General features: G+C 40.7%; 2 protein-coding genes and 1 pseudogene across 2 annotated transcripts; 1 reads left to right on the forward strand and 2 right to left on the reverse strand.

The window, feature by feature from the left end:
• The first annotated feature begins 345 nt into the window (after positions 1-345).
• LOC129628595 (olfactory receptor 5B2-like) lies at positions 346-1,265 on the forward strand (annotated as a pseudogene).
• A 5,998-nt stretch (positions 1,266-7,263) lies between these two features.
• LOC129628596 (olfactory receptor 5B2-like) lies at positions 7,264-8,217 on the reverse strand. Its single transcript, XM_055548046.1, has one exon. The coding sequence runs from the start codon at positions 8,215-8,217 to the stop codon at positions 7,264-7,266; it is 954 nt and encodes a 317-aa protein (XP_055404021.1).
• Positions 8,218-25,220: 17,003 nt separating this feature from the next.
• LOC129628597 (olfactory receptor 5B2-like) lies at positions 25,221-26,159 on the reverse strand. Its single transcript, XM_055548047.1, has one exon. The coding sequence runs from the start codon at positions 26,157-26,159 to the stop codon at positions 25,221-25,223; it is 939 nt and encodes a 312-aa protein (XP_055404022.1).
• Positions 26,160-27,980: the final 1,821 nt, after the last annotated feature.

The raw sequence follows: 27,980 nt of genomic DNA on the forward strand, positions 1-27,980 counted from the left end.
TATTCAAGACGGTTCATCTTAATCAGGACATAATATTTTCTACATCTCAGTTTATGAACTTACAAAATTTAAAAGTTGGAAAATTATCCATGAAGACCCCTCAGCTTCAACAGTGTGAAACTCTACAGATACTTTGTGGCTTAAATTTCCTTTAGTCTGTACTTCAGATGTGGAGAATCTTGAAGTTCAAATTATTCCATTAATGAAATATTTGTATATGTGTATATATACACATATGCGCCTACAGTGCTGAATTAATTTCACTTTCAATCTCCCATTTGTTTATCACTGTGCTCCTTTCTTTTTCTTTGCCATAGGACCTCCTGTGATTCAAAAACTGCCTCCATGGGGAATGATACAGGAGTGCCTGAATTCATCCTGCTGGGACTCACCAGTGCCCCCGGACTGCAGGTCCCCCTCTTTATAATATTCCCGCTCATTTATCTTGTCAACGTGGTTGGAGCTCTGGGACTGATCCTGCTGATTCTCTTGGACTCTCGTCTCCACATCCCATTGTACTTTTTCCTTACAAATCTGTCTCTGGTGGACTTTTGCTACTCCACAGCTGTCACTCCCAAGGTGATGGCTGGGCTCCTGTAGGAGACCAGGTCGTCTCCTACAATGCACGTGCTGCTCAGAGGTTCTTGTTTGCAGCATTTGCCACTGTGGAAAGTTACCTGTTGGCCTCAATGGCCTATGACTGCTACGCAGCAGTATGCAACCCCCTACGTTATAACACCACCATGACAGCAAGTGTGTGTACTTGTATGGCTATGGGTCCCTACTTCTGTGGTTTCCTGAATGCCTCCGTCCACACGGGAAACATTTTCCAGCTCTACTTCTGTAGGGCCAATGTGGTCCACCACTTTTTCTGTGATGTTCCAGCAGTCATGGCTCTCTCTTGCTCTGGTAAACGTATCAGCGAGCTGATTCTCCATGTGGTGGCAAGTTTCAGTATTATGTTTGCCCTCCTGGTTATCTTGATTTCCTATTTGTTCATATTTACCACCATCTTGAAGACGCACTCGGCTGAGGGATATCAGAAGGCTTTATCCCCCTGCGCGTCTCACCTCACCACAGTCTCCATCTTCTATGGGACAGGCATCTTTATGTACTCTCAGCCCAGCTCCAGTCATTCCATGGACACAGACAAAATTGCGTCTGTGTTCTATACCATGGTCATCCCCATGCTCAACCCCTTGGTCTGTAGTTTGAGGAACAAGGAGGTCAAAAATGCTTTCAAGAAGGTGGTTAAGAAGGCATAATTTTCTAAGCTTCACCTTTGAAAGTTGTAGGATCCAGATGACTTAGTTTCTTTCCCCTAAGACCTTCATCATGCAGTAATTCACATTTTAAGGCTTGTACTGCACCTAAATTACTACGGTAACACCATTTCTTTTTTGAAAATCTATCATCTAGAAAAACAAAAAAAATATGTTTAAATATGTGATAGTTGATTGAGGATGGCCAGAGGGGACCTTAAGAATATTAAAATCCTGCTGGTAGTGAATTTTGTTAATTATATTTGATTTATTCGCATGTTGATATCTTTATCATGTGGCAATGGTGCTGCTGCTAAGTTGCTTCAGTCGTGTCTGACTCTGTGTGACCCCATAGACGGCAGCCCACCAGGCTTCCCCGTCCCTGGGATTCTCCAGGCAAGAACACTGGAGTGGGTTGCCATTTCCTTCTCCAATGCATGAAAGGGAAGTCGCTCAGTCGTGTCCGACTCTGTGCGACCCCATGGACTGCAGCCGGCTCCTCCATCCATGGGATTTTCCAGGCAAGAGTACTGGAGCGGCAATGCTAGCATATATGAAAACACGGCGCGCAGAAACCCACTACCAGAAGCATATGTAAGAATCTCGTAAGTGCGCATACGCACAGGAGTGAGAAATTTGTTAAAGGAGTTGGAGTATCGCCAGCTTTTAAATAAAAATTTAAAATAATCAATATGTGTTCATGTCTGACATTGTTTATCTAGTTGAGAAACTGTTTCCAGAGTCCAGAATGAGGAAAATTGTGACATGGATTTTTAATAAAAATATATGGTTTTATTGGATGATTTATTCAGCCCCACATACGTATAGCATTTTACAGAAATCAATATCTCTGTCTTTAGTGTGTCATCTGGTAGAAAGAGTAAGGTCACAGGATGATCTTGAGAAGCAAGAAGCCCACAGTACAAGAAAAGGTGATCAGTCAATAATAATGGAACTTTCCAGTTGTCCCGTATATGACTACGGTCTCTTACATTTTGAAAAAAAAAAATGCACTAATAATCATGCCATCCATTTTCCTCCCTGGAAAGACTATAAAATGGCTAAAGCCACTCACTCATAAACCCTCTAGTTTTAGGTGAGCCACGTGGTGCCTTCCCTCTTCTAGGCACTCACCCCGCTTCTTTCACGCCGCGTTCCTTGCTGTTCCTGGACAATCTCAGCGTGCCTCTTCCCCAGGGCCTTTGTACTCGCTGTTTCTAATGACCAAAGGCTCCCTCTCTTCCTTCAGGCTTGCTTCATTGTTACCATGTCATAGTTACCCCGGCCCCGTGGGCACTGTTCCCTGCTTACGTTTCTTGCTTTATTTTTCTTTGCTCTGGTCACTGCCCAAACCCTATTAATTTCTTTTCTTAAGGCTTTTTGCAATTAATGATTTGATTGTGCCAGGTCTTAGCTGAGGCATGTGAGATCCTCACGGTGGCATGTAGGATCTGTTAATAGTTCGGACCCAGGCCCCCTGCAATGGGAGCATGGTGTTTTAGCCACTGCATCACCAGGAAAGAACCCTATTTCCTTCTTTATTCAGTCATTTACCTTTCTCCCCAAAACATACACTACACAACAGGAGTGACTTTGTCTTCTTTATGAACAACTTCATGCACAATACATGAATAATGATCCGATTCACACCAATAGTTCAATAAACGTTTGTTTAAAGAATTCAGTTTGGTGTCCAGAAGTCAATATATCTGAATTACTGATAATTATAGTTTACTACTCTTTAGAAAATTCTTCAGATAATAATTTTAGAGCATTTCTGGAGATACAGCTTTTTTATCTATATTCTCACTCACTATTTGTACTTTTGGACAAATTAATTTTTTGGAAACCAACAGTATTAAATGATTAATATCAAACCATCTAAATGTTTCATTAGTGATTTTTCATTAAGGGGAAAATAACACATGAAATGAATTTTATTTAGTAAATCAAAAAGGCAAACTATGAGACTATGAGAAGTTTCCTACCTGATACAATTTGCAAAATTTCTTCATAAATAATTATTCATTTAACTTAAATTATTCTAAACAGACAAGACTTACATAATTCTCACCCAGTTTCCTCTATTTTTAACATCTTATTTTATCATATTTGTCAAAACTAAGAAACCAATATTGACATGTTACTATTATCTAAAACTTCAATAATTTATTCAGATTATTACTGATATTTTCAATTATGTCATTTTGCTCGCACAAATCTAATCAAGGACACGACATTGCCTATATTTGTTATATCTCTTTATTCTCCTCTGATTTGTGACAGTTTCTCAGTCTTTCCTTATTTTTCTTTAACTTAATATCCTTAAGGAGTACTGGACCAGTGTTTTGTTGAAAGTCTTTCAACATATGTTTCTGATTTTTTTGGTCACAGTTATACAGAATGTATAAGTTTGAGAAAGGATAAGTGACCTTTGTATCACATCCTATCAGATAATGCATTTTACCAACAAGACTTGTCACTGGGGGATGTTAACCTCGATCACCTGCTCAAGATACTTTTGCAGGTTCTTTGACGTAGTGCTAACTCTTCTCCTTTCATACTCTGTACTCCAGAGAGAAGTCATTAAGTTCAGCCCACCTTTAAGGTAGAAGGGAATATACTCTACCTTCTAATGGAAGTCTAAATATATAGCTTGGAATTTTTCTATATAAGGAAGAATTATTTATTTGTTTGTTATTTATATCAGCATGGAGTCATGTGTATTTGTTTCATACTTTGGGTTACACTTTGGTACCATGGTATTTATTGTGTTGTTCAAATTGCTCCATCTTTGGCTACTGGGAGCACTTTTAGTTTTACTCCTATTTCCTTCTAATATGCCCCAACCCTTTTGTCTTTTGGGTTCCTCCTTATTTTCTGGAACTACAAGGTATTCCAGGTTCATTCTGTATTATCCTTGTCCCAATCCTATCATCAGCTAGTTCTCCAAAGAACCATACTTCCTTTTATTCAGCTCAGTTCAGTTGCTCAGTCATGTCTGAGTCTTTGTGACCCCATGGACTGCAGCACACCAGGCCTCCCTGTCCATCACCAACTCCCGGAGCGTCCTCAAACTTGTGTCCATCAAGTCAGTGATGCTATCCAACCATCTCATCCTCTGTCCCCTTCTCCTCCTCTTCTCTCCTTCCTTTTATTAGATAATGATATTTAGTATTGAGTGGTGTGTTAGGTATAGTTATTGCTACTGGGCACCACTTATTACAGGCCCTCTAAGCAGAGAAACCTGGAATAAATATTATATACAGATAGATAGATAGATAGATAGACATAGAGACAAATAGATATCTATATTTATATAGATATAGATAGTTCCATGAAAGGAAAAGTGAAAGTGAAAGTGTTAGTTGTTCAGTCGTGTCTGACTCTTTGAAACGCCATGGACTGTAGCCCACCAGGCTCCTCTGTCCATGGAATTCTCCAGGCAAGAATACTGGAGCCAGGTAGCCATTCCCTTCTCCAGGGCATCTTTCTGACCCAGGAATTGACCCCAGGTCTCCTGCATTGCAGGTAGTTTCTTTTACCGTCTAAACCATCAGGAAGATAGTCTCATTGTTTTGACAAATGCATAGTCAAGTATCTATCATCCCAGTACCATATAGACTAGTTCTATCACTCTAAGTATTTCCTTATGTGTCTCTTTTTCAGAAAACAGCTCTTCCTTTTCCCAACCCACCAACAATGAACAATTTGGAAAGGAAATTAATAGCTGTACAGTTGAGCTTTGAGCAACATGGGTTTAAACTGAATGGGCCCACTCATATGTTGATTATTTTTCACTAAATATGTATAAGAGTAGTACACAATCTATGGTTGGTTGAATCTGCAGATGTAGAATTGCAGATACGGAGTTGCAATTTGTTTTAAACTTATATGTGATTTTTTAACTGTGCAGAGGGCCCATGCCTCTAATGTTAAGGAGTGTTTGAGTCTCAACTGATTTACAATAGCATCAAAAGGAATAAAATGCTTAAGGATAAACTTAATCAAAGAATTGAAAGACTTGAAAGACTGAAAATTACAAAGTATCATTAAAAAAAACTAAAGATGATACAAAAAAAGGAAAGATAGTCTATATTCATTGATTGGAAGACTTAATATTGTTTAAACAGCCATACTACCTGAATTGAAAGAGACACACGTACCCCACTGTTCATCGCAGCACTGTTTATAATAGCCAGGACATGGAAGCAACCTAGATATCCATCAGCAGACGAATGGATAAGAAAGCTGTGGTACATATACACAATGGAGTATTACTCAGCCATTAAAAAGAATACATTTGAATCAGTTCTAATGAGGTGGGTGAAACTGGAGCCTATTATACAGAGTGATCAGATCAGATCAGATCAGTCACTCAGTTGTGTCCGACTTTTTGCGACCCCATGAATCACAGCACACCAGGCCTAGCCAGAAATAAAAGCACCAATACAGTATACTAACGCATATATATGGAATTTAGAAAGATGGTAACGATAACCCTGTATGCGAGACAGCAAAAGAGACACAGATGTATAGAATGGTCTTTTGGAGTCTGTGGGAGAGGGTGAGGGTGGGATGATTTGGGAGAATGGTATTGAAACATGTATATCATATGTGAAACAAATCGCCAGTCCAGGTTCGATGCATAATACAGGATGCTTGGGGCTGGTGAACTGGGATGACCCAGAGGGGTGATATGGGGAGGGAGGTGGGAGGAGGGTTCAGGATGGGGAACACATGTACACCTGTGGTGGATTCATGTTGATGTATGGCAAAACCAATACAATATTGTAAAGTAATTAGCCTCCAATTAAAATAAATTTATATTAAAAAAATAAAAAATAAATAGCCATACTACCTCAAGCAGTCTACAAATTCAATGCAATCCCTACCACTGAGCCGAAACTACCCAAATACATTCATGTTGCTACAGCTTATGGTAAATTCTTGCCAATGGAATGTATTCAGTAATAATGTGTACAGCATCTGCATCACTTTCTTGAAAAGAAATTATTTTTCCTCTAGCTTACCTATTTCTCCTTTCCTCTAGATATAATAATTATAGTGAAGACAGACTTTCAAGACTCTAGGCAATGGTAGAAAGAGACAATGTGGAATGAACTTGGTCCCAGGATATCCGAGACACACAAGTTGTCTAGATAATTCATTTTCACCATGCTGCATTAGCTACCACTATTTGAGAAATAAATAGTTCTATTTTAAAATCCACTGTATTTTGTCTCTCTTTGTTACAGAAGTTTAACCTAATTGTGATAAATGAATTATGGGTAGAAATTCTTTGCAGTTCTTTTCCTCAAGAGACAGAGTCTTTTTCTTCATGTTTGGATCTTGATCATCCTTTTGACATGCATTGATTAGTATAACATGGTCGAAAAAAATGTTGTGAGTTGGGAGTCTGGACTTTAAGAAGCTTTTTAGTTTTGCTATCACACTGTGAGAATGTTAGCCTGAAAATATTATGAGAGAAAGCTTTTCCAGCCTCTGAAGGATCAAAGACCATGTGTAGAAGAGATAGAGAGTAGCCAGAGTCAGCATCCAGATATATAAGGACATCTTTAAACTTTAAGCCCAGCTGACCATGCAGAAAATAGGCAACCTCATGAGTCCATGTGAAAGCAGAAAAATAAACGCCCTGCCAACCATAGAACTGAGAGAAATAATAAACAGTTGTTTTAAGCTTCCCTGGTGGCTTAAGTGGTAAAGAATCTGCCTGCAATACAGGAGACTTGGATTCAATCTCTGGGTCAGGATAATCCCTTGGAGAAGGGAATGGCAACCCACTGCAATATTCTTGCCTGGAGAATCCCATGGACAGAGGAGCCTGGCAGGACACAGTCCTCGTGGTCACAAAGAGTTGGACACATCTGAACAATGAACACTCACTTTTCACTACTACTTTAAGCCACGAAGTTTCTTGGGAGTTTATCACAAAACAATAGATAACTGATTAGCAATACATATTGTATAATCTCTTTAATTAAATCTGTGTACTGAACAGAAGCTTCATCTTCTCAATGGCTCTCCTGAAAGCATTACTAACCTCTTTATTCCTTAGACTATAGACGAGAGGGTTCAACATGGGTACGATTATTGTATAGAACACAGATGCCCTCTGGTTGGTGTCCGTAGAATGATTAGAACTTGGCTGTAAGTACATGGAGATCACAGTTGCATAGAATATGGTAACAGCAGTGAGGTGAGAAGAACAGGTGGAAAAGGCTTTCTTCCATCCCTCCGCTGAGCGCATGCTCAGGATGGCAAAGAATATAAACAGATAAGAGCTCACAACTACCATCAGGGCAAAAAAGACATTGAAAGCTGCTAGAATAAAGAGCACCATCTCATTTACGTAGATATCAGAGCAGAAAAGAGCCAGGATTGGAGGAATATCACAGAAGAAGTGATGGACCACATTGGAATGGCAGAAGGAGAGGCGGAAAATGAATCCAGTGTGGATGGCAGACTCAGCAAAGCCCCAGACATAGCAGGCCGCGACCATCTGAGGGCACACACCAGGGGTCACAGTGCTGGCGTAATGTAGAGGCTTACACACGGCGGCGTGCCGGTCGTAGGCCATGGCAGCTAGGAGCAAACAGTCTACACTGGCAAAGGCCACAAAGAAGAACATCTGAGCAACACACCCTCCGTAGGAGACGACCTTATCTCCGGTGAGAAGCCCAGCCATCACCTTGGGAGTCACAGCTGAGGAGTAAACACAATCCACCAGAGAGAGGTTACTGAGGAGAAAATACATGGGGGTGTGCAGACGAGAGTCCAACAGGATCAATGTGATCATCCCAAGATTTCCAGTGAGAGTGATGAGATATATGAACGTGAATGTTATAAACAGGGGGACTTGCAACTCTGGGGCATCCGTCAGTCCCAAAAGTCTAAACTCATTCACCTCAGTGCTGTTCTCCATGAAGGACATTTTGAAACGATGTTTTACCTGTCAGAAGAAGGGAAGCAAAATGGAAGAATTATTGGTGCATGGAAAGTGACTCGCTGCACGTTCTGTCACCTGAACAACACGAGCACGCCTTGATACCACCGTCAGTACAGCTCAGCTCAGTTCAGTTCAGTTCATTTGCTCAGTCGTGTCCGACTCTTTGTGACCCCATGGACTTCAGCACACAAGGCCTCCCCGTCTATCACCAACTCCCAGAGTTTACTCAAACTCATGTCCGTTGACTTGGTGATGCCATCCAACCATCTCATCCTCTGTCATCCGCTTCTCCTCCTGCCTTCAATCTTTCCCAGCATCAGGGTCTTTTCCAATGAGTCAGTTCTTTGCATCAGGTGGCCAAAGTATTGGAGTTTCAGCTTCAGCATCAGTCCTTCCAATGAATATTCAGGACTGATTTCCTTTAGGATGGATTGGTTGGATCTCCTTACAGTCCAAGGGACTCTCAAGAGTCTTCTCCAACACCACCACAGTTCAAAAGCATCAATTCTTTGTCACTCAGCTTTCTTTATAGTCCAACTCTTACATCCATATATGACCACTGGAAAAACCATAGCCTTGACTAGATGGACCTTTGTTGGCAAAGTAATGTCTCTGCTTTTTAATATGCTGCCTAGGTTGGTCATAGCTTTTCTTCCAAGGAGCAAGCATCTTTTAATTTCATGGCTGCAGTCACCATCTGCAGTGATTTTGGAGCCCCCAAAAATAAAGTCTGTCACTATTTCCATTGCTTCTCCATCTATTTGTCATGAAGTGATGGGACCAGATGCCATGATCTTCGTTTTCTGAATGTTGAGTTTTAAGCCAACTTTTTTGACTCTCCTCTTTCACTTTCATCAAGAGGCTCTTTAGTTCTTTGCTTTTGGCCATAAGGGTGGCATCATATGCATATCTGAGGTTGTTGATATTTCTCCCAGCAATCTTGATTCCAGCTTATGCTTCATCCAGCCCAGCATTTCTCATGATGTACTCTGCATATAAGTTAAATAAGCAGGGTGACAATATACAGCCTGACATACTCCTTTCCTGATTTGAAACCAGTCTGTTGTTACATGTCCAGTTCTAACAATATTGCATAGGATCCTGGAATGTTAGGTCCATGAATCAAGGCAAATTAGAAGTGGTCAAGCAGGAGATGGCAAGATTTAACATCGACATTTTAGGAATCAGTGCACTAAAATGGACTGGAATGGGTGAATTTAACTTAGATGACCATCATATCTATCAATATAAGGTTCTCAATAACCCCAAGACTGGCAGCTTCTCATCTTGCCATCTGTAAAGGCATGCACTGTATTCATTAGTTCCTGACCCCACTCAGCTATTCCAAACAACCACTTAATTATGTACAAAATACCTATTGTGTGGGCTTCCCTGACGCCTCAGCAGGTAAAGAACCTGCCTGCAGTGCAGAAGATGCAGGTTCGATCCCTTGGAAGGAAAGATGACTTGGGGGAGGAAATGGCAGCCGAGTCCAGCATTTTTGCCTGGAGAATCCCATGGACAGAGGAGCCTGACGGGCTACAGTCCCTGGGGTCACACAGAGTCGGACGTGACTGAGCACATACATACTGCTAGTGTCTATTGTTTATTTTTATACCGGTTGAAAGTTGTGCTTCCTCTGCAGATTGCTTTTTCTGAAGACTTTTTTTGACGTGGACCAGTTTTGAAATCTTTATTGAATTTGTTACAATATTGCTTCTGTTTCACATATAGGTTATTCTGGCCCCGAGACATGTGGGGTCTTAGCTTCCTGACCAGGGATCAAACCTACACCCCCTGCATTGGAAGGCAAAATCTGAACCCCTGGACTGCCAGGGAAGTCCCTATTTATACTTTTATCGCTGTTGTTCCTAAGCAAGACATCACTCCTATTCACTGAGCACTTACCATAAGCCAAGTAGTTTGAGAAGGATAAATATTTCATTTGATCTTTTCAGCTCTCCTATTAGATTATCACCTGAGAAAAAAGTGATATATCACTGTCTTTCTGGAGGTGAACAGTGTGAAGAATGAGATTATCATCCAAGCAACTATGATCTATCTGAGGTCTAAGAAATGGAGAGTCAATTGCATGTTAAATGCAGATTTTCGACTGTGCTGAGGGTCACTGCCCCTAAATCTCATGTTGGTCAACAGTCAGTCTTACTTAGTGAAATATGTTTAAATCACAAGATGAATCCAGGATGGTTCATCCTGATGGCTGTCAGAGATGGGGGAGTGGAGGGTGGCTGACATGGGTGAAAGAGTCAAATGATACAAACTTTCAGTTACAAAATAAATCATGGGGATATAATGTACATTATAGGCAATAATGCTACACTGCATATTTTAAAAAGTTGTATCTATGCATGGTGACAGCTGTTATCAAGACTTATTCTGATGATCGTTTTACTATAAATACAAATATCAAACCACTGTGTTGTGCGCCTGAAACTAATAGATAGAAGATAGAAAAGCACAGGAAGTAAAGGTACGTTTCAGATAAAAATACGCTAGGGCTCCATGAAAGTTTTATTTCTACTGTACGCATTAGGTGGGTAGACGTGCTGAGCGACAATGTACGTCATGTTTTTTTCTGTAGATTTCTTATTCAAAAAGTGTAAAGCTTTTGATCTCGGGCTTCCGAAAATCCCATGCAAAGTTACACCTGACACTGCTCTAGTAACACAGGACCATGAACTTCATAGTGTGTTCCATGGAGTTCAGCTAGTGACTTATTCATGTCTTCATTTGTCCACTCAGTGCCTTAGTAAACATTTACTGAGTACCCACCATTTTCTGAGTGCCGCCCTGAACACAGGGATTGTGCTCAGAAAAATATCATCTTCTATTACTTGAGAAAAGTCATTTCTTAGTTAATGAAGGTTGTTGAAACATCTGGACTCTAGCTTGGGAACATGAGAGCATTAAAACTCAGGATTTTAAACTCCAAAGAAATTCACGAGGACACACTGCCTTTGTAACTTTACACAGCACATCTTGTAAGACCACAGTCTAAACTAGGCCATAGAACTGACCTAGAAATTTACCTTACTTTTCAAGGAAAGTGGCACAACTTCCCTGTGACCTTCAAATTTTTAGTCCCACTCAAAGAGAAAGGATCCTATTGAAGCTTTTTCTACATGTCTCATCACAAAGATTGAAGTTCTCCAGAGGCAGGGAGATATAAGGAAAATGTAATTTTTAAGTGAGGATGATAAAATACTTTCAAATGTGTCACACAGGGATGTTGCTGTGAGGACAAATAGGAGAACATCCTTGCATGCACTCTATAAAGGGCTGAGCAATGTCAAGAAAGGATTATCGTACTCACCATGGACATTTTAGCTTGGGGTTTTATCCCTGATCGTTGTTACAGGCTCAGAGTAATATGCCTGGGAAATAAGTTCACTTAGTAAAATGGACAAACTATTACCTTAAGATTTATAGAAGAATGCCAAAGGGCCTCTGACCAGCAGACTGGTCCATCTAAAACGATGTCAGAGTCATTGCGATGTTACAGGCCAGTGAATGGAAACCAGGTGGATTTATGTGGACATGAAGTCATCAGGGGATCAGGTACCCAGGAGGGAAGCCACCATCTCTCATTCCACCTGGAGAAGAAGCAATTACACTGTCTGTAGAGACCTACCTTAGTTTGTGAAGGCACAACACGATATATCTACATCACTGGGCATTATTTCTTTTGGTAGTGAAGACACCTTTAGAAGAGATTAGTCACTAACTTTCCTGATAGAATCAGACAGAATCATGAGAGGAGTAATGAAAACTATGCTAGGACATTAATTCTGTTATCTCACAGCGATATGACTTCCTAAATTCACAACAAAACTGTTACAGGTGACATAACCCTTCTGCACATCAGTCCCCTCATTTATAAAAAGGAGATGATGATAGTGCTTACTTCTTATGGATGTTATGAGGAACGTATTCGTTGATGCTCATAAAGTTCTTCGAACAGCCTGATACATGGTAAACTCATCAAATACTATAAAATACAAAGTCTTAATTTTCTTTGTAAAAGAGCCTCTGTTTCTGAAAGTGTGATTTTCTCTGAAATAAATCATTTATCCCTTGTGGTGGTGGTGTTCAGCCGCTACGTCATGTCTGACTCTGTGATCCCATGGACGGCAGCACGACCGTCTTCTCTGCTCTTCACTATGTCTCAGTGTTTGCTCAAGTTCATGTCCATTGAGTCGGTGATGCCATCCAACCATCTCATCCTCTGTCATCCCCTTCTCCTCCTGCCTGCAATCTTTCGCAGCATCAGGTCTTTTCCAATGAGATGGCTCTTCACATCAGGTGGCCAAAGTACTGGAGTTTCAGCTTTGGCATCAGTCCTTTCAATAAATATTCAGGGTTGATTTGCTTCAGGATTGACTGGTTTGATCTTCTTGCAGTCCAAGGGGACTTGAAAGTCACCATGAGTTAATTTCAAAGACCCTAACATATAGTTGTGGGATTGGGGATGCCTGTGAAAAATTAACAAACCAAGAAATAAGACAGAGGAGGGTCAAAACATGAACATTCTTAAGGTGTCAAAAATTGTAAAGCAAGGATTCATCAGTACAATCTTTGCTTTTTTTCCTCCAGTTATGGACAAGGCTGAACAATTCTGGGACTCCACCAAAACAAAAATTCAGATATATTTCTATGTAGAAACTGTAACATGACCACTAGGAGATTCCATTTTCTGGAAGTTCTTTACCTTCACTTCACATCAGTAGCTCAGTCGTGTTCAACTCTTTGTGACACCATGGACTGCAGGACGCCAGGCCTCCCTGTCCATCACCAACTCGCAGAGTTTACTCAAACTCATGCCCAGCGAGTCAGTGATGCCATCCAGCCATCTCATCCTCTGTCGTCCCCTTCTCCTCCTGCCCCCAATCCCTCCCAGCATCAGGGTCTTTGCCAATGAGTCTGCTCTTCACATCAGCTGGCCAAACTATTAGAGTTTCAGCTTCAGCATCAGTCCTTCCAATGAATATTCAGGACTGATTTCCTTTAGGATTGATTTGTTGGATCTCCTTGCAGTCCAAGGGACTCTCAAGAGTCTTCTCCAACACCATAGTTCAAAAGCATCAATTCTTCAGTTTTCAGCTTTCTTTATAGTCCAACTCTCACTTCCATACATGACCACTGGAAAAACCAGAGCCTTGACTAGACGGACCCTTGTTGACAAAGTAATCTCTCTGCTTTTTAATATGCTGTCTAGGAGGTGATGGAATTCCAGTTGAGCTAATTCAAATCCTAAAAGATGATGCTGTGAAAGTGCTGCACTCAATATGCCAGCAAATTTGGAAAACTCAGCAGTGGCCACAGGACTGGAAAATGTCAGCTTTCATTCCAATCCCAAAGAAAGGCAATGCCAAAGAATGCTCAAACTACCACATAATTGCACTCATCTCACACACTAGCAAAGTTAATGCTCAAAATTTTTCAAGCCAGGCTTCAGCAATATGTGAACCGTGAACTTCCAGATGTTCAAACTAGTTTTAGAAAAGGCAGAGGAACCAGAGATCAAATTGCCAACATCCACTGGATCATGGAAAAAGCAAGAGAGTTCCAGAAAAACATCTATTTCTGCTTTATTGACTATGCCAAAGCTTTTGACTGTGGATCACAATAAACTGTGGAAAATTCTGAAAGAGATGGGAATACCAGACCACCTGCCCTGCCTCTTGAGAAACTTATATGCAAGTCAGGAAGCAACAGTTAGAACTGGACATGGAACAACAGACTGGTTCCAAACAGGAAAAGGAGTACGTCAAGGCTGTATATTGTCACCCTGCTTATTTAACTTATATGCAGAGTACATCATGAGAAACCCTGGGCTGGAGGAAGCACAAGCTGGAATCAAGATTGCCGGGAGAAATATCAATAACCTCAGATATGCAGATGACAACACCCCTATGGCAGAAAGCAAAGAAGAACTAAAGAGCCTCTTGATGAAAGTGAAAGAGGAGAGTGAAAAAGTTGGCTTAAAGCTCACCATTCAGAAAACGAAGATCATGGCATCTGGTCCCATCACTTCATGGGAAATAGATGGGGAAACAGTGGAAACAGTGTCAGACTTTATTTTTCTGGGCTCCAAAATCATTGCAGATGGTGACCACAGCCATGAAACTAAAAGACACTTACTCCTTGGAAGGAAAGTTATGACCAACCTAGAGAGTATATTGGAGAAGGCAATGGCACCCGACTCCAGTACTCTTGCTTGGAAAATCCCATGGATGGAGGAGCCGGTAGGCTGCAGTCCATGGGGTCGCTAAAAGTCGGACATGATTGAGCAACTTCACTTTCACTTTTCACTTTCATGCATTGGAGAAGGAAATGGCAACCCACTCCAGTGTCCTTGCCTGGAGAATCCCAAGGACGGGGGAACCTGCTGAGCTTCCGTCTCTGGGGTCGCACAGAATTGGACATGTGAAGCGACTTAGCAGCAGCAGCAGAGAGTATATTGAAAAGCAGAGATATTACTTTGCCAACAAAGGTCCATCTAGTCAAGGCTATGGTTTTTCCAGTAGTTATGTATGGATATGGGAGTTGGACTGTGAAGAAAGCTGAGCACCGAAGAATTGATGCTTTTGAACTGTGGTGTTGGAGAAGACTCTTGAGAGTCCCTTGGACTGCAAGGAGATCCAACCAGTCCATCCTAAAGGAGATCAGTCCTGGGTGTTCATTGCAAGGACTGATGCTGAAGCTGAAACTCCAGTACTTTGGCCACCTCATACGAAGAGTTGATTCATTGGAAAAGACCCTGAAGCTGGGAGGGATTGGGGGCAGAGGAGAAGGGGACGACAGAGGATTAGATGGCTGGATGGCATCACTGACTCGCTGGACATGAGTTTGAGTGAACTCCAGGAGTTGGTGATGGACAGGGAAGCCTGGCGTGCTGTGATTCATGGGGTTGCAAAGAGTCGGACACGACTGAGTGACTGAACTGACCTGAGGTTGGTCATAGCTTTTCTTGCAAGGAGCAAGCATCTTTTAATTTCATGGCTGCAGTCAGTATCTGTAGTGATTTTGGAGCCCAAAAGAAATAAAGTTTGTCACTATTCCCACTGTTTCCCCATCTATTTCCCATGAAGTGATGGGACCAGATGCCATGATCTTCGTTTTCTGAATGGTGAGCTTTAAGCCAACTTTTCCACTCTCTTCTTTCACTTTCATCGAGAGGCTCTTTAGTTCTTCTTTGCTTTCTGCCATAGGGGTGTTGTCATCTGCATATCTGAGGTTATTGATATTTCTCCCGGCAATCTTGATTCCAGCTTGTGCTTCCTCCAGCCCAGGGTTTCTCATGATGTACTCTGCATATAAGTTAAATAAGCAGGGTGACAATATACAGCCTTGACGTACTCCTTTTCCTGTTTGGAACCAGTCTGTTGTTCCATGTCCAATTCTAACTGTTGCTTTGTGACCGGCATACAAATTTCTCTGGACACAGGTCAAGTGGTCTGGTTTTCCCATCTCTTGAAGAATTTTTCAGTTTGCTGTGGTCCACACAGTCAAAGGTTTTGGCATAGTCAATAAAGCAGAAATAGATGTTTTTCTGGAACTCTTTTGCTTTCTTGATGATCCAACAGATGTTAACAATTTGATCTCTGGTTCCTGTGCCTTTTCTAAAACCAGCTTGAATATCTGGAAATTCACAGTTCACGTACTGTTGAAGCCTGGCTTGGAAAATTTTGAGCATTACTTTTCTAGTGTGTGAGATGAGTGCAATTGTGTGGTAGTTTGAACATTCTTTGGCATTGCCTTTCTTTGGGATTAGAATGAAAACTTACCTTTTCCAGCCCTGTGGCCACTGCTGAGTTTTCCAAATTTGCTGGCATATTGAGTGCAGCACTTTCACAGCATCATCTTTTAGAATTTGAAATAGCTCAACTGGAATTCCATCACCTCCACTAGCTTTGTTCTTAGAGATGCTTCCTAAGGCCTGCTTGACTTTGCATTCCAGGATGTTTGGCTCTAAGTGAGTGATCACACCATCATGGGTCATGAAGATCTTTTTTGTATAGTTCTTCTGTGTATTCTTGCCACCTCTTCTTAATATCTTCTGCTTCTTTTAGGTCCATACCATTTCTGTTCTTCCAGAAATGGACATTATTTACCCTAACTTTTCCTATTTTTGATAATTCCCCAGTATGTGAAACTTGGTGGAAATCTATACAACAGCATGTTCAAGGGTCTCCTAGAGAACCTCTAAAGAGGCATGATTTCAAGCCCTGGTTCTGTCCAAACTGCCCTGGACCTCAGGCAAGTTATTTAGTGTCTGTAAGCCTCCATTTCCTAAGTAAAATGGGAATAATAGTACCTGTTCATGGAGTTGTTGTGAGGATTAAATAAGTTAAGACATATAAAGCATGGAGAGCAGCATCAATGTTCTAAGAAACTATTTAAATGACAGCTATTATTATTGTCATTGGGCTTCCCTGGTGGCTCAGAGGGTAAAGCGTCTGGCTGTGATGCGGAAGACCCAGGTTTGATCCCTGGGTCTGGAAGATCCCCTGGAGAAGGAAATGGCAACCCACTGAGTATTCTTGCCTGGAGAACCCCGTGGACAGAGGAGCCTGATAGGCTACAGTCCATGGGTGCCAGGGGCAGAGGTCATGAGGAAGGAGGCTCGGCATATGCAAAGGTGAGATTGAGCCTCAGGAGTCCCTCTGGAAATTCTTGAGCATCTACCCCCAAAACCAGAGTCTGCCTACTTTCTGCTTTGTGCTGTCACCTACACCTCTGACTTTACAGGGGGGCTGTCCCCCATTACCTCTCTCTGAAAAAAAGAGTTAACTTACAGTTCCAGTTAATAAAGTTCCTGGGTGTGATAGTGTTTCAACGTACAAACTCCTTTGGAAGTCCTCTAGCCTGCATGAATAGGTTTTTCCGGTCACATGTGATTGCTCAGAGCCTCCCAACTGTGAGAGGCATGAAATGTTCTAAACTGTCTAAATACAGATTCCTTTGAGCAGTTAAAAGATTGATTAGAAATTGTATTGGTGAAGGGTTTTTCACTTGTTGGGCCAATGTTTGCTGCTAAGTTTCCATATCCCTCACCTGCTGTGTCCCTGGCAGTGTATTGATTGATATAATGGGTGTAAGTAGTAGCTTTAATGTTTGCAACCTTGGACCCTTTTTCTTGTTATAGCCCACCACACCTTTGCCCTATAGGAATGCAACTTTATCTAATGCTTTTGGAGGGTGGTGCTTGACTAATCACCTTTAGAGAAAAATAAGTTTTCTGAAGAAAGGGTTTTAAAATGTTAACAGGCCTCTGGGCCAGAAGATGATGCAAATCACCTAAAGATTTGCATATGATAAGTTTGCAGGAAGAAAGCCTGGCATACTGCATGACTCTACCCCTTCCCCCATTATCCTCTATGCATAACTTAAGGTATAAAAACTACTTTGGAAAATAAAGTGTGGGCCTTGTTCACCGAAACTTGGTCTCCCCATGTGGTTCTTTCTCTCACCTTCTGGCTGAATTATTCAGCCTCTTTTCTCCACTGAATTTCCTCACTGAGCTATCCTTATTTCAGCCTCTTTTCTCCACTGAATTTCCTCACTGAGCTATCCTTATTCTATTACTCTTTATATCCTTAATTAACATTTAATTAAGCAGTTGTTTCCTGATCCTCGCGGACGCCATCCCCGCTTCGAATTCCCTGGATCCACCGGGGCTGGACCCCAGCACATGGGGTAGCAAAGAGTTGGACACGACTGAGCGACTAGACTTACACTTATTATTGTCATTATACTTACCATGCTCACTGCTCAGCCAGCAACAGAAGTACTTATCTCGGTCAAGGGGATGCCATAGATAACGTATCAAAGTTGGGACAGTCAGAATTTGTTGATATCGGATGCCGTGGCATGTGACATTAGCAAAGGGCCTTCAGCTGTGATTATGACGGCCTAAGGCAGAAGTGATGGGTGTGTCAGAGGAATTGTCTTAACAAAACTATCTCAGGGGTTTTATCTTGCCTGTGTTCTCTGCCTTCTGGTTTTCTTTGTTTAACACTGATTTCCTGAGCTTAATTAGCCATCATTTTTCTTGGTTTTGTGAGTACTTCATTATTCTTCCAATAAACTCCTTTCTGTTAAGTTGGCCAGAGCTGATTTGTGCTCTGTCCATCCATGATCCAGTCTCAGCAATCACATCTACGCGATGGGTGGGGCTGGGGACTCCGGAGGAAACCCCGTCATGAGGGGCAGAGTGCTGCCACCGCCGTCGCTCAGTTTCCCAAGCTGTCCTCTCTCACACTTCAGCTCCCACAGCGGTCATGATAGGCTTCTTGACACAACACCAAACATGGAGAATTTTGTGGATTTTATGTCTTAAATACAGGAGGAAAAGGCATGCTTCTTTGTCTCTATTTACTCGCATTATCTCGGCCTATTTACACATTGCTCTTGGTGTTGGATCAACTTTGTCCCAGCAAAAGCATTCCAACTCAGCTGGGGAAGAAAATAAAAATAAAAGCCATGAATGAGAAGCACATGGTGATCTATTCTCAGGTTTCCTAATTCAACAATATTTAAATACAAGTTTATAATGTCTTTTAATTGCAAGTGACCAAAAAAAAAAAAAAAAAACAAAAAAACAAAACAAAACAAAAAACCCAAAAAAACCCCAAGTATAGAAAGTACCCTAATGCTAACACCAGAAAAATACATTAAAATCAAAGAAAGTTACAGACCAGTATTTCTCATGAACATAAATGCAGAAGTCCTCAACAAAATATTACCAAACCAAATCCAGCAAAGTATAAAAAGAATTATACACCACAACTAAATGGGATTTATTTCATGTATGCCAGGCTGATGCAACATTTAAATATCAGTCCCTGTAATCTGGCATATTAATATGCTAGTAAAGAAAATAACATGATCATATCAATTGCTGCAGAAAAAATTATTTGATAAAATCCAATTTCATGATAAAAACCCTTAGAAATCCAGGAATAGAGAGGGGAAGTCACACATAAGTAAGTGGAGAAGGCTGAAAGAACCAGCAGGATGAATGTATTATTTAGCTTACTGTAGATATGCCGCTAAGCCGCTTCAGTTGTGTCCTACTCTTAGTGACCCCATGGACTGCAGCCTACCAGGCTCCTCCATCCATGGGATTTTCCAGGCAAGAGTACTGGAGTGTGTTGCCATTGCCTTCTCCTACTGTAGACATAGATAGATTGATATAGAAAGAAACACACCTTTGGATGTATGTATTTGTTATTGTTATTAAGTCTCTACATCGTCTGACTCTTTTGTGACTCCATGGACTGTAGTCCACCAGGCTCCTTCTGTCCATGGAATGTCCCAGGCAAGAATACTGGAGTGGGTTGCCATTTCTTCTCCAGAGGATCTTCTTGACCCCGGTATTGAACCCACACTCCTGTATTGCAGGTGGATTCTTCACCACTGAGCCACCAGGGGAGTCCAAATGTTTGTTAGTGTACATATATATTTCCTAGTTTTATCTTCTAGGAGTGCCTAGAAGTGGCACCCCAGTAAAAATGAGCCTTCCTAGCTCCTGGCTCCTATTTTCTAAATATCTTCCTCTAATAGCTTAAAGCAGAGCTCTTTGAAGAAATAATTTATTAATTCTGGGACTGAGCAGGTTAAATACAAGATGACCCTGAGTGTCTTGTAACTCTCAAGTATAAATAACTGTTCAAATATAAAAGGATAGGGGACATGTCAAAAGGAAACAGGGAAAAAAAAAATTAAAGAGTTTCCAATGACCAAACTTGGAACAATTTAAGCAAAATAAATAAATCAATATAATATTGGATTACAATACAAAGTGCACACTAAGTATGTGTTCCTATGGTTACATAAACAAATAATTGAATAAATAAATAAGTGGTGGAGAAGAGATCATTTTTTCCCTTCATAAGCATTCTAAATAATTTATTGGTATATTCTCCTCCACTGCAGGAGGTCAACCTTAGTCCTCCATAGCCTGGAGGATCAAATAGACGTAGTGAGTTGCTTACAAAAAAAAAAAAAAATTGAAAAGGGAGAAATTTTCTTGACACTGGACAACAGAAAAGCTATCTTGGGCCAGTGACTGAAGTTAATATCACAGCATCAAGTCATGTTGTTTACATGTACCCCCTTATATAAGAAGATGAATAGGGGTTTTATTCTTCACATAAACCCCTAACCTTCATCTAACGATGATAAAAAAAATTCAAACAAATGCAAGTTAGGAGACTTTACAAAACATCTAATTAGTATTCCCCAAAACTTTAGGAATATGAAAAATGAGGAAAAACTGAGAAACTGTTATAGACAAGAAGGAATGAAGGAACCGTGAGATGTCAACTCAATGTTGTTTCTGAGTTGTCTCCTGGAAGAGAAAAAAAATTGGTTGGAAAAAATTGCAAAATCCAAGTAAAATCTAAAGTTTAAATAGTAGTAATGCCAATGTTGATGTCCAAGTTTGACAAAGGTACCTGGTGGCTCAGCCAGTAAAGAAGCTGCCTGCAATGCAGGAGACCTGGGTTCGATCTCTGGGTTGAGAAGGTCCCCTGGAGAAGGGAAGGGCTATCCACTCCAGTGTTCTGACCTGGAGAAACACAGAGAGTAGGACACGACTGAGAGAATTTCCCTTTCACACATGGTAAAGAGAGTCCCAGTAGGGGAAACTGGGTCAGGGAATGGGTATATGGGAATTGTCCGTAATACCTCTGTAAAATTTTAGAGTACTCTAAAATTTTAAAAACATTTAAAATAATAATAACAAAATGATTCTAGCAAGAGAAACATTCCTCATCGCATAGACTTTAGAGCTAGAGGGAATGTCACTAGTATCCCATCAACACACGCTGGTGAGATAAAATTATGCTTGTCCCACTAGAATCAGCATGACTGCCTTAAGGCATTAAAGCACAGTCTTATAAATCTTGAGATGCTGAATGCTTCTAATTGCATAGAGATAGAGAAGGCAAAGGAACAAATACCATTGTGTAGCATTATTACAGATCACTGGAAGGCAAAAATCAAGTGATAATTATATTTCATACTAGTTTACTGAATATAGGTTATATTTACATTCAATATGGGTGTTTGCAACCACATGGTCTGTAACTTATCAGGCTCCTCCGTCCATGGGATTTTCCAGGCAAGAGTGCTGGGGTGGATTGCCATTTCCTTCTCCAGGGGATCTTCCCGACCCAGGAATTGAACCCACATCTCCCACATTGCAGGCAGATGCTTTACCATCTGAGCCACCAGGGAAGCCCTTAGAGTTATGAGTTAATTATACATTCAGCATATGAAGTAATTTTCCAAATTGAATCAAATATTAAAAACTTTTAATAGTTTCTTATCTTTGTGTCTTTTGTGACTTACTATATAGAATCTATCTGATGTTACTCACCACTTAATGAGACATAATTCCAAAGGAAAAAATGTTTAAGATGGTTTCAGATGATCTATCAGATGCTGTGGATTCCAAAAGTTCATTGTGTAACTGAAAGTGGGTTCTGACTGCTCACCACTCAAAAGTCATTAAAGGCAGGGTTGGTGGAAAGGAAAATTTGCTTCGTTTTGGATGATGGCAACTGGCGGGAAGAGCAGACTCCTGTCCAAAGGCCAGCTCTGTCCCCAACCCCAACAATCAGAGGGCAAGAGCTTTCATAGGCTGAGAGGGGGAGCTACATGTAGACACAACACAGTCAGCTCTGACAGTCATCTTGAAACTGGTCTTCAGTGGTCTGACCAGTGTCCTTTTGATTGTTTTAATGACAATGAAGCTTCAGTTCCAGGGTCATTTTGCTCCCATGTTTTTTTGGCCAATTCTTGAAATTGTGGCAGCTTATGTCGTGACTACAGTCTGGTCATTACGTATCATCATGTCTCCACCTGGTGGGGGTTTCGGTATCTGTGGCCCAGAATATTATCTACAGCCCTTGAGAAGGAACTAAAGGGCCTAGACTTTGCTTACTTACTAAACTGTTATTATTTGGTCTCCCTTGACTACTTCCCTTTGTTTCTGTGTTTTCTCACTTCTCTGGTTAAACTTAAACAAGTTTAACCCCCACCAGTTTTCTTCTACTCTAGTCATTTTATGTCTTTGAAAATTATCATGTGAAGATGCTATTTCTCCAAAATGACTGAGTCAAGATGGAAATATTATTATAATCCATTAAATGCTATGCTTAGGTAGCTTTCCATAAAATGTGCCAATAAAATGATACCTTCATTTGAAAAATGGCAAAACTCTTCCTCTACATTGGACAATTTTTCAATTAAATAAAGGTTCAATATAAATTTATGTTCCAATACCCTAATTGATTTTGATTTTACTAAGGGGAATACACTGTAATATAATCATCAGCAGTTCAAAGATTTAACATACGATGCAAAAAAGACTCAATTTATTTGTACTTTTGATAATTGTTTACTGAGAATCTACTATGAAACACATAACCATTAAGTACAGAGAATCACATGATGAGAAAACGAGATAAAGTCACTGTTCTTAAGGAACTTACATTCTAACAGGGAGAAATAGTTAACAAACCAGAGGGCAAATAAATATACATGAGTGAGTGTTGATAAGGATTATAAAGAAAAATACAGGGTTAAGAGTTGGTGTGTAAGGGGATGAGAGAGTGTTTTATAAAGATAGTCAGGGAAGTGCCGGGGTTCAGCCCCGGTGGATCCAGGGAATTCGAAGTGGGGACGGCGTCGGCGAAGATCAGGAAACAACTGCTTAATTAAGCGTTTATTAAGGATATAAAGAGTGGTGAAATAAGGATAGCTCAGCGAAGAAATTCAGTAAAGAAAAGAGGCTGAATAAAACTCCGAAGCAGGGAATTTACGTCACCTACGAAAGCCGCAGGCATCCTTTCGTTCTCCCGAAGGAGAGGAGACACTAAGGCCTCCCCGGTCAGATCTTCGAAGCCCAGGCAAAATTAGTAGGCTTGACGAGCTTCCCCGCCTCAGAGGAAAAATTCAGCTAGAAGGTGAAAGAAAGAACGACATGGGGAGACCAAATTTCGGTGAACAAAAAGGCGTACTTTATTTTCCAATAGTAGTTTTATACCTTAAGTTGTGCATAGAGGATAATGGGGGAAGGGATAGAGTCATGCAAGGACAGAAGTTCCTGATCCTAATCAAAGCCAGGCTTTCAAACTTATCATATGCAAAAGTTTAGGTGATTTACATCATCTTCTGGCCAGGAGGCCTGTTAACATTTTAAGAAACTTATTTTTCTCTAAAGGTGATTATTCTAAAGTCAGGCGCCAGCCTCCAAAAAAGCATTGGATAAAGTTGCATTCCTATAGGTCCAAGGTTACAAACATTGAGGCCACTACTTACATTTCCATACACCCATTATATCAATCAATACACTGCCAAGGACACAGTAGGTAAGGGATATGGAGACTTAGCAGCAAACATTGGCCCAACAAGTGAAAAACCCTTCACCAATACAATTTCTAATCAATCTTTTAACTACTCAAAGGAATCTGTGTTTAGACAGCTTAGAACATCTCCTGCCTCTCACAGTTGGGAGGCTCTGAACAATCACATGTTGCCGGAAAAAACCTATTCAGGCAGGCTAGAGGACTTCCAAAGGAGTTTGTAGGTTGAAACACTGTCACACCCAGGAATTATTAACTGGAGCTGTAGGCTAACTCTTTTTTCAGAGAGAGGTAGTGGGGGACAGCCCCCCGTAAAGTCAGAGGTGTAGGTGAAAGCACAAAGCAGAAAGTAGGCAGACTCTGGTTTTGGGGGTAGATGCTCGAGAATTTCCAGGGGGACTCCTGAGGCTGGATCCTGCCTTTGTGTATGCTGAGCCTCCTTCCTCATGACCTTTGCCATGGGCGGAGTGCCTGACGCTGGCTCCCGGCAGTGATAGAATTCTAGTTGAGCTATTCCAGATCCTGAAAGATGATGCTGTGCAAAGTGCTGCACTCAATATGCAGTATGCACTCAATATGCAATATGCCGTCTCCCTGCAGGGAAGTCTCTGGGTTAGGGTAACATTTAAGGACATTCACTCGGAGCAGCAAATTCAAAGGCTCTGATGCAGAAACATGTGAAGTTGTCAAGAAATAGCAAGGGAATTGGTGTGAATGGAGCCGGGAGAAGACTTGGAGAGCAAAAAAGGTGACCTAACTCAACTAAAGTATGAACAAATGAGAAGCATCAACAATTTCAAAGCATTTGCAGACAGAAAAATGCACAATGTTATCAATACTCTCTGCATTTTTAAAAAATATCATTAAACTTTGTGGTCATATATAAATAATGGAAAATGCTTTTATTTTTCTTTATTTTTCTTATATTCAAGTTCGTTCATCCTTTTGAAAATTGTAATGTGAACATTTGGTTTTACAAAATGACTCAGCCAAGACAGAAATATAACTTCATTTGAATGTGATATTTATGTGTCTTTCAATAAAGTGTGCCAATGAAGCCCATCCTTTCATTTAGGATTACATAACTTTTTTTTTTTTAACCAATTAAGACTCTTAAAACAGATATTCCATTAAAGAAATAAAGAAGATTAGACATAAATTTGCATTTTAATACCTTTAAATTATCTTAAATTATTGTATTATAAACCACCTATACCACATATTTGCCAGGGCAATGTGTATGTGATCATATGCCCACACAGAGCATACATATGTGTTTCTGTTCATGAACTTGCTGGTCCTACTGATTTACATGTATGTTTGCACTGCCATGTGATAGAGGAAATGCCTGTGTAGCAAGTGAATAAGTCAAAAACCATTAGAAATATTTTTAAGAAGCAGGACTCAAAATGTCTTATGCTTTACTTGAGCCATATTTAATTCAAGTATCACATATATTTTATTTTTATTATACAACAGATTTCTGAGTGGTAAGAATATAACTTTAGCAATTAAATGTACTTGAAGTCTAAAAATGTGAATAGAAAGACTTAAGAGGAACAAAACTAGATTATTGTACATGATGTGGCATTAAAATCCTAGAGAGAATTTTGCCTTCCCCCAAACCTTCTTGAATGCACTTTTCACCTCTTTGTTCCTCAGGCTGTAGACTATAGGGTTCAGCATGGGGATGACCATAGCATAGAACACAGAGGCCACTTTGTCTGTGTCCATGGAGTGATTGGAGCTGGGTTGTAAGTACATGAAGATGATTGTCCCATAGAAGATGCTAACGGCTGAGAGGTGACTAGCGCAGGTGGACAAAGCTTTTTGGTATCCCTTAGCTGAGTGCATCTTCAAGACAGTGATAAATATGAGAAGGTAGGAAATAAATATTACCAGAAGAGCAAAAAAGACATTAAAGCTTGAAATTAAAACGAGAACCACCTCTGTAATATGTTTATCAGAGCAAGAGAGAGCCATGACAGCTGGAATATCACAGAAAAAGTGATGGACCACCTTGGACTTACACAGAGAAAGACTGAACGTGCCCCCAACATGGATGGAGGCATTCACAAATCCACAGACGTAGGAGCCTATGGCCAGACGGGCACACACACTTGTCTTCATGGTGATGGTGTAATGTAGGGGTTCACACACTGCAGCGTGGCGATCATAGGCCATTGAAGCTAAGAGGAAATTTTCCACACTGGCAAAGGCTGCGAAAAAGAATATCTGAGTAGCACAGGCATTGTATGAGATGACCTTGTCTGCTCTAAGAAACCCAGCCATCACTTTCGGTGTGACAGCTGAGGAGTAGCCAAAGTCCACCAAAGACAGATTAATGATGAAAAAGTACATTGGGGTGTGGAGATAGGAGTCCAACAGGATCAGTGTGATCATCCCCAGGTTTCCAAAAACACTGATGAGGTAAATGAGGGTGAACACAATAAAGAGGGGGATCTGAAGTTCTGGAGCATTGGTTAGATCCACCAGGATGAAGTCCGTCACCTCTGTACCATTCTCCATGGGAATTTTCTAAATTCTCTGTAGTAATGAGAAAGCAAAGAGCATCTGGTAAACAGCAAAGAGTTTGCCCTGGAATTATATAAACACCCTGTTATTTTATCACTTTATGATGGCAATAAATTATTCTTCTTGATTCTCTGATCTGAAGCATAGTTTTGGTCTTCCCTGGTGGTCTAGTGGTTAAGAAGCTGCCTGCTGATGGAGGGGGCATGGGTTGGATTCCTCATCCAGGAGAGTCCCACATGCTGTGGAGCAACCAAGCCCATGCACCACAACTGTTGAAACCCACACACTCTAGAGCCCAAGCTCCACAACAAGGGAAATCGTGGGAATGAAAAGCCCGTGCACCACCACCAGAAAGTACCCCACTCACCACAACTATAGAAAGCCCGTGAGCAGCAACAAAGACGCAAAACAGTCAAAAAAAGTGGGGAAAAAATAAAGCATAGAGTGGAATAAAAAACTTAGCAAATGAATTATCTAACAGTTACATGCTGTTGAAGCTGAAAGATCCACGCAGATTATATTGTTAATTTCCCACTTGTGCAAATGAACAAACTGAGGTGCAGAAAGAGATTATTATTTGTCCTATACCACACAATACTTTGACCACCTGGTGTGAAGAAGGTCATTTGGAAAGACCCTGATGCTGGGAAAGATTGAAGGCGGGAGGAGAAGTGGATGACAGAGGATGAGGTGGTTGGATGGAATCACAGACTCAATGGACATGAGTTTGAGTAAACTCAAGGAGTTGGTGATGGACAAGGAAGCCTGGCATGCTGCAGTCCATGGGGTTGGACACAAATGAGCGACTGAACTGAACTGAACTGACTGATCACACATTTGCTATAAACACATCTTCCAAATCAAATCACTTGAATCTATCAACAGGTTACATTTATACAGAGCTCACTCCAAGTACACATTTAAGTTTAACATGCTTAAATATGCTTAATCCTCTCAACAAACCTACAAAAGGTTAAGTGTTTTGAGTAAGTTTATCTGAGTATCAACTGACAGAGTCAAGCTTTGGACCCATGCAGAGTGATTTCTGGGACACATGCTCCTAACTGAAATTTAATTGAATTTATTTTAAACTAAAGCTTATATTTATTCATTGCATATTGTAGAGGCATACATAGCCAAAGGAGAAATTCTTAAAAGAAAGTGTGCCATGGAGTGTTGAGCTTGGGTTCTGAAAAGAGGTACATATGTGTTCAAAAGCAGCCTTATAATATAAAACCTAGGAGACATTGTTCATGAAATAACATCTTTGAGCCTCATTGTCTCTATAAAATGATATGGTAATTAGATCCTTGGAAAACAATTATTATAACAGTTAAATGAGGTAATATATTTTTTAAAAGCACAACTAGAGTGTTGCTATGAAAGTGAAAGAAAGTGAAAATGAAAGTCACTCAGTTCTGTCTGATTCTTTGCAACCCCATGGTCCATGGAATTCTCCAGGCCAGAGTAGTGCAATGGGTAGTCAACAAAAGAGTCTGAAATGCAGTACTTGGATGCAATCTCAAAAATGACAGAATGATCTCTGTTTGTTTCCAAGGCAAACCATTCAATGTCACAGTAATCCAAGTCTATGCTCCAACCAGTAATGCTGAAGAAGCTGAAGCTGAACGGTTCTATTAAGACCTACAAGATCTTCTAGAACTAACACTCAAAAAGATGTCCTTTTCATTATATGGGACTGGAATGCAAAAGTAGGATGTCAAGAGATACCTGGGGTAACAGACGAATTTGGCCTTGGAATACAGAATGAAGCAGGGCAAAGGCTAATGGAGTTTTGCCAAGAGAACACCCTGG

Source organism: Bubalus kerabau, chromosome 15 (assembly GCF_029407905.1).
Source record: "Bubalus kerabau isolate K-KA32 ecotype Philippines breed swamp buffalo chromosome 15, PCC_UOA_SB_1v2, whole genome shotgun sequence".
Lineage (NCBI taxonomy): Eukaryota > Metazoa > Chordata > Mammalia > Artiodactyla > Bovidae > Bubalus > Bubalus kerabau.

Excerpts from the sequence above, each read along its gene's own strand:
- LOC129628596 (XM_055548046.1), bottom strand. The coding sequence starts at position 8,217 with ATGTCCTTCATGGAGAACAGCACTGAGGTGAATGAGTTTAGACTTTTG.
- LOC129628597 (XM_055548047.1), bottom strand. The coding sequence starts at position 26,159 with ATGGAGAATGGTACAGAGGTGACGGACTTCATCCTGGTGGATCTAACC.